The sequence below is a fragment of the Mercenaria mercenaria genome, chromosome 13 (genome assembly GCF_021730395.1).
Source record: "Mercenaria mercenaria strain notata chromosome 13, MADL_Memer_1, whole genome shotgun sequence".
In the NCBI taxonomy this organism is placed as follows: Eukaryota; Metazoa; Mollusca; class Bivalvia; order Venerida; family Veneridae; genus Mercenaria; species Mercenaria mercenaria.
The window spans coordinates 323,521-331,554 of NC_069373.1; the positions used below are offsets into that span (position 1 = coordinate 323,521).

At 34.0% G+C, this 8,034-nt stretch overlaps 1 protein-coding gene across 1 annotated transcript; it reads left to right on the plus strand.

The window, feature by feature from the left end:
* The first annotated feature begins 200 nt into the window (after positions 1 to 200).
* On the plus strand, positions 201 to 6,970 carry LOC128547692 (beta-1,3-galactosyltransferase 5-like). Its single transcript, XM_053520777.1, has 2 exons — positions 201 to 474; positions 4,766 to 6,970. The coding sequence occupies exon 2, from the start codon at positions 4,834 to 4,836 to the stop codon at positions 5,920 to 5,922; it is 1,089 nt and encodes a 362-aa protein (XP_053376752.1). The 5' UTR covers positions 201 to 474; positions 4,766 to 4,833; the 3' UTR covers positions 5,923 to 6,970.
* Positions 6,971 to 8,034: the final 1,064 nt, after the last annotated feature.

Here is an 8,034-nt window from a genome sequence, read left to right on the forward strand (position 1 = left end):
AAAAATAAAACACCCACAAAAAAAAGCTGTTGGAACACGTATATATATATATGTCCCCTCTATTTTTCTCACTTTTTTATTGGTAAACAATTGCATCACACACTAGCGAACTTACAGGAACAGAAAATTATCCAAGTTAAAGGTAATTTAATACAAACGAGTTATCTTCCTATATATATATATATATATATCTGCATGTAAAAACTACCGAGTCAACTATTTCTTTTTTAATCACACTACGAGTGACCTGCAGATCTCGATATCAAAAGAATAGTGCATAACATCAGCAGGCCATTAATGAAAAAGATCAAAGCGGTACACTGAAGTTTAAGAATTTCGACTGACAGGTAGAAGCGGTTACATCGGAATGTAATGAAGAACTGTGTATTCGAAATATTAGGAGACTTATGAATTTCTTTCGCCAGTTAGGGTCATTGGATTAACAGGATGTTTTAACTTTTATAAATTATAAGGGTAAGAAAATTTTGTTTCTGTAATATTTTGACACGTTTATTTGCCTTATGAAGTATCAGAATAGTTTTATCATCGGAGCAGAAGATTATGCAGTTAAAATTACGATTGTAACATATTCTCAGTTGACAGAATGACATCATCTTGCGATCAGTCAAGTCGTTGATTCTAACTATCTTTTGCGAAGTCCGACAAATCCATTTAAACAAGAATATAATTACATATCCCCTCGATTGTTCTCAATTGCATCACATACTAACGAACTTACAGGAACAGAAAATTAATACAAAACGTGTTATCTTCCTTCATTATTGACACTAGTGGGATAATTTTAACAATCTTGTCAGAAGACCTTTAGATGATGCTACATACAAAATATAAAAGACCTCGAACCTGTGGTTTTGCACCAGAAGATTTTTTAAAAGTTTCATTTCGTTTGGTTGCCATGGCAGCCAGAGTTCTATATGGAATCCAATTCTTTGAAAATGATGCAAAGAAGACAAACCAAGAAACATCCTTGTGAAGTTTCATTAAAATTGGCCTGGTGGTTGAGATGTTGTTTAAAGGAAAGAAGGAAAGTGTGGCTGGAAGCTGGACAGACGATGTATGGACGGACAGAAAACGGACGACTAGTGATCACAGTAGCTCGCCCTGAGCTTAAAACATGTCTGAGTCGAGAATCAAACTTTATAAATAAGACAGTTTAATTCCGGTATCCCGTTACAAAGCCTTTTCAATTCTGAATAAAATAAATAAACACAGCTTATTCTTATGTGTTTCCATAACTAATAATCGGTCAGTAACTATGTTTAAAAGCCTTCTTAGGAAATGTAGCAATAGTTGTCTGATATTTAAAAAAATATCCACTTTTGTTGAGGTATGTTCTTTAATTTGCTGATTCAATTCTTTCTTTATTATAGAAAATTTCAGCTTCTTCGTTAGAGATGAAGAGCTGCTATTCTTCTTCTTAATATATCTTTACTGTTGTTCATGAACGTCTCTTTTATAAAATTTTCACATTCAAATTTTGTTTTTGCCTTTTCTCCTGAAGTGAAGTTTCACTACCAGATTTTTCTTCTATGTTCTATGTTGCTTTCAATTCCTTGCCTGATTTGACCTTGACACCATTAAAGAATTAAAAAAAAATATAGTTTCTTGTAAACAAATTATAATAAAGTATTTAATAATCCAAAGACAAGCTGCATTTGAGGACAGTCTGTGAAAAAACACAAGCAAATGAAACACTATCATTACAAAGCCAGGAATAATTTATATACTATTTTCTTATTGACTCTCTTTAAATATATCTTAGAGAGAAAGAGAGAGAGATTTTCATTACTTGTACCCGTTTAAGCTGTGTGAACTGAAGATCATAAGGTTTCTGGTGTATTTGCAAAAGGAAACACCTCAAATGGGCAGAAGAGGGACGAGACCCCAATGCTCCTGTTAGCAAAGCAAATGCTGTACATATATATACGAAGTCTAATGTTCTAACAGTAAAAAGGGAAACTAGCACTGGAATGTTTTTTACACGTACATGAACACACAAACAAATGAGGACACCAATTGAAAATTGGCCGACAACTGAGGCCAGTGTGTGAGGAAACACACGAATCTGAGACAATTTATTGTTGGTAAAGATATTTTGCAAGTTTGTATAATCATAAATGAAGGGTCTTAACTCTGGAATCCATGATGGGATCTGGTCAGTTTTCGAAAGGAACCGAGTTATTATGCCAATTTAAGTTGTGTGCAGCTTGATTAGAGCTGATTGTAAAATGTGGTCTCCATCGTGTTAACTAGCCAAAAATTGCAAATTTTGGCCCTTTAAAGTAAATACTTGCAAGTTACTTGGGGATAAATTTGAAAAGCATAACATTCAAAACTTATCTTTTATCAATAAAAACTGGTGTTTCCTCACTGTGAAATTCTAAAAGTATGTTTTCTGGTATAGAATACAGAATCTAAGACCTCAGACTTTGATCCATAAGAGATTGTTTTCTTCTTACAATATTGTACTGACACCTAAACTGGTGTATCCTCATTCAATGTTTAAATTGCGAAATTTATAAATTGCAGGTAGAGGTAAAAATCTTTTGTGATTTCCTTGTCCAATTTGATGAAACAAGCTGCTAAGATATTTTGATAATTCACAGCTATCACCTCAATCAAAAGTATAAGTGATTCAGAAGTTAATTTTCTGTTATTGTTGCTAAAGTACTACAAGGGGTAGGGGTAAGTGATACAATATTTGAATCATTAATATTCAATACTTGTCCAACAATATTACTATGTCCGTTTCATTTTATCTTCCTCAACAGGTTGATATGTCATTTTTCGAGGCAATATCGAGGCAATATTAAACAAACAGCGAAATCCATAGATTTACAGCCAAAGCATACATGCCGATTTTGATATCTTCTGTATTTCCGGGTTTTTCCGACCTTACTTTATATTGACAGAAGTTGATAACATGAACTCAGAGCAAGCAAAATACCAGAGAGAACACTGTATTTAACCTTTCAAGTATGATATAATAGCTAATGTATTTACCTTTCAATATGTTTTTATGATATAAAATATTGTAAAATGACTCAGATGGCCGCCGCCATAGTGCTTTGGTTTCTCATACATAGCAGTGTGTCCCTGTATTTAGGGACCACCTGCTTAGCCTGTTTGATACATGTAGGACCATGTCTTAACACAAGGTGGCAAGCATCTTTATCCAACAGGACCTGTCGGAAATAACTTACGATTTTATTAGTCACAAACGAATCAGGCAGACCCATAAACACTTTTTCCGCAATTGTTGCTTGTCTGCATAATCATCCAACGACTCGCCTTCCCTCTGGCAAGCCTATTGAAACTGTGTTTGAGCTGCTGCCAGCAACTCTTGTTTGCTTCCAGCTTACTACGTAAACCCTTATACTAGTTCACCTAACCACTACCGTGTATTGTTACATCAAAGTCCATGGCCTTGTCAGTAGTGACCCACAGAAGCCATCTTCTTTTTCAACATCAGGCCATCAGCATGCCTCATCATATCTGGTAAACTTCTGTTCAAAAGCTTCCCAGCTGCTGTTACCAGCGAAGGTCAGATCTTCAGGCAAGTAACTTATCGTTTTTCTTGTCAACATACTATAGTCGGCTCCTACCCCCGTACCGGGTGATTGCCTTCAAGCATTTGCCCTAAAATCACCCCCTTAAGGGATGCTAATTTAACCAAGATCGAACCTTAACTTCGTTCTTTGTATCGACACCTTACTCCTGCCCGCCAGTATTATAGGTAGAAATTCAGCCGGAGTTTTGAACAATGCCTTAATTTTCCTAGAGGCTACTGCAGGCATACATGCTCTGGAGGCCCCGTGGCTAGTAAGAACCTTGACCTAGTACGAGCACCTTTGGCCTTATTACGTGACAACGTACTGGATTCATTCTAAGATTCAGCCTCGTTATCACTGTCATGATGTATCCATAATTTATTCCGGGTAAGATAAATTTTATCAAACTCAGACTCCGTAAATGTTTCACGACACAACACGGACACAGTTTCCAATCTTAGCTCAAAGTCGCTTCCCGAACGGATAAAAGTGACCTGGCAATTTTTTTCATGAATGCCCAGTTGCGTCATCAATTGCTCAAGGGTCGCAAGAATAATTGGAACCACTTGTTCACTAACACAAGATGTAACTAACCTACCTTCTGGACACCATTGTTGTTACATCTTCAATAAACATCAATGACAAAATGTTCTGTAATTTCAATTCTACAATAATGATAAAATAAAATAAAAAACTTTTAAGGACATGAGAAAGACCACCGAAGGAAACTACAATGCCGGCTATATGGATTTTCGATGGCGCATTCGCAGACAGCTACCCACGACATTCGAAAATTTATTTCAATTATTCGACAAATTACACTTGAATGAGTGTCTTAGACCAATAACGTAATCTTCTGAACACAATAAGGTCTCACCTGGTCCCTTATCAAACACTAATCCCTACGTTTTTTACTGGCAATTTGGCAACCATTTACTTTTTGATAAAAAATGGGCTCTAAACTACCGCTGCCACCAATCTTGTACTTGATGGACATTAAGTTTAGTCCAGAACCACTTGCTAATAGCTGATAAAGTTGATCAATAGACAGGATTACATCGGTTAGGCTATCCTCCCGTAGACCGGACTAGATTGTACGCAGGTACTATTACTTATTAAACATGCTTGTGTTGTTGAATGTTGAAAATTGCGATCGGTGAGCTATTAAATGAGAAAAGCATTTTCTTTTTCAGACACGTTTAGAAAAATTGAACGAGACATTACCTATTTGTGCTCAAATGTGGAAAAAAAAGTAACCAAAATGAGCGTTAGGACAACAAAAACTTCATCAAAGTGTGTCTTAAAACTATTCCTTATCTTAACGTTTGTTGTGTTTGTACCTATAATGTTACCGTCGCTAAGGAAAGGAAACACTCGAATCGTGGATAAGAGATCAACCATGCAAGATGTTATGAAAGATATTAAGCTGGAACTAAAGATGCCTTGGTTTGTGCCAATTAAAACGAAAGAAATGCAGAATAAAGTGTTTTCTATTGCAAAGTTTCCATTTCTTAATTTCACTTCTTTTAGTTTGGAACCAAAGACAGATTGCACAAACTTGCAGCTGATAGCATTAATCCATTCTTCACCCTATCACTTTGAACGACGTGAAACGATACGGCGAACATGGACAAACCAATCTTACTTTTCAGTGTTTGGGCCTGTTAAAAGAATTTTTCCTTTCGGGACATTCGATAACGATCAATTGCAAAGAGCTATTTCAGCTGAACATCATATTTATGGTGATATATTGCAAGGCAATTTCATAGATAATTACTACAATTTATCATTTAATACTATGACTGGATTAAAATGGATTATAAACAGATGTGATAATGTTCAAACTGTGATGAAAGTTGATGATGATGTTGTTATTGATATGTTTAGATTTCTCAACAATACAGTTTTAACTTTAGTTCACAAATCAAGACAAGTTTTCTGCCGTTACAACAGAGGTAAAATCTTTCGAAACTCTAAGTCCAAATGGTATTTACCTGACAGCTTATTTGCAGGAGAAACAAAATACCCTAGTTACTGTGAAGGTAAACTTGTTTTAATGACGTTTGATATCATATCGTCTTTGTATAGTGTTGCGTTGAATACGCCATATTTTTTCATAGAAGACGTGTTCATGTATGGTTTAGTAATGAACAAAATAGAAGGAGTATCATTTTTACAATTAAAATTGGGTTCTGATATGATGCTTAATGGTTCTGCGGCAAGGACATGTCTTATGAAGAAGAAACATAATTGCAGCGTTTACGTAGCAGGTGTGTCGTCCGATGAAGAAATGGAAGAATTGTGGTTTCTCTTTAGACAAAAATTCATGTCAAATCACCTCTTCAGTTAAGCCTTTTTTTATGTAAGCATGTTCAAAATTATACTGAAATTCAATTCTAAACACTTTCAAATACATTAAAAAGAACATTTGAATATCTGTAACGTTGGAATTTAGTTTTAGAATATTATTGACAGGTATATTTTTTGTGAATTGTGATTAAAGTACTGTCAGTTCATTTACAATAACTCGTTTTAAGAATTTCGCATGGGTTTTGAAAACTTTTCTGAAACATTTCTTTACAAATCAAGAATAGTTATGCTCCGTTTCATTAACGATTGTTTGTGTGATCGTGCAATCAAATGATATCTAAACGGGAAACAAGAATCCAGAATCGTTCAGTCTATAAAAAGCTTGTTGGGAGTTCCCAAAAAGTGGATTGTTCACCAAAAATAACAATCACCAATGCCGCAGTCTATTCTTTAACAATATATTTTTCTTTAGAATGATTAAAATGTAATGTGCTCATGTAAATAACTGTTTGATGCTATGTGTCTGTCAGATTTGTTCAGTCTTAAATATTCACTGAGAATTGATTATTTATTAACTGAAAAAATATCCTTGATTCCTATCTCGAAGGTCAAGGTCACACTTACAGGTCAGAGGTCAAGTCAGTCAGATATTAGCCTTATTGTAAATGTGACATGCATAAAGCACTTTTTTAGCAGAAATAATTGTACAACGAGATTAAGTTCAAAGGGTCAGGGTCTTCCTGGCGGAATTCCTTCCAGTGACTCCGAGACGAATAAATAATTTCCTATACACATTTAAATGGGCCTTCGAGTAACTTCGATTACATATTTCAGATTACTCGGAGCAGGGTGATTATATTTTACATAGTGATACGCGAAATAACACAGTATTTGTAAATAAAAATAATACTGTAGTATTTTCATCTTACTTTAAAATTAACCAAATGTTCCTGTTCACAATGGATACGGCAGTAGCTTTTTTTTGATCTTATTTATAATTCCTTCCAAATGAATAAAAGAAATACCATAAAATTCATAATGGCAAATAATCATTTCTCTTATAATTTTCATTAATTCTTAAAGGCCACTTTTCTTTAACGACCGTTATCTAAACGTTTATCTAGTTTTATTCAGTTTCTAATTTAGTTCATTTAACATCACTTTATTTCTGAATTTAATTTGCGCTGTCAGAAACTATTTCAATAGAATATCTTACAAATCACTATTCTTTAACGGCAGTTATTTTTTTGTATATTTCTGAATTAGAGAATATTATATAATTGGACAAATGGTATGACTATTAATTTAGTAATTTATTTTCAAATAATGTAGTAAATAACCATGCATCTGATAATTTATGCGTCTAATTAAGGCTTATTTCCGTGTCATGTATGCTATTGACTCACATCATAAATACATTTATGTTGTTTTCTCTTTATACCATACCGGAATGAAATTCGCCAAACAATTTCCTTTTTTACCGTTTTCGGACTTAATGGTTTTGCAAAGTAACTAACCCATGATTTCGAAGTTGTTGAATAATAATAATTATTATACCTCACATAAATGTCTAATGCAAGTTCCCATTTGTTTAACTTGAATAATATATCATATTACCCAGTAATTTTATAACTCATGCGCAAACTCGTTATTTTCAATATTTCTTTTATTTTGTTTTTCTGCGCATGTGATACTATTTTTTCATATCACCCGTTGAGAAATTGATACTTTCGCATTGATAACAAGACTGAGTCGATAAATTTTTGAACAGACGAGGCGCTTATATAATCATACTTTAGGATTAAATTACCCTTTTCCGGTGCTCTTGCATGTGCAAACCCGGCCAAAGTTTCTTTTTTATTTATATGCTATATGCAAAATATTTCGAAAACAACATTTCATCCAATATTGAATCGAAACTACCACCATGAGATTGGAAATGATCTAACTAAGAAAATGAGTGCTCACACTTATATGTTTCGTTTAGAAAAAAAAGAAAGTTATCGCCGTTTTTCAAATGTTACTAATTGATGCAATGTTGAAATATTAGAATAAATGTAGGGGTCGGCGATATGTAAACGTCTCGACTAAATCTATCTAAAAAGTCTTTTTACACAGCAAAGTCGGCACAAATTATGAGTGCTAACAAGTA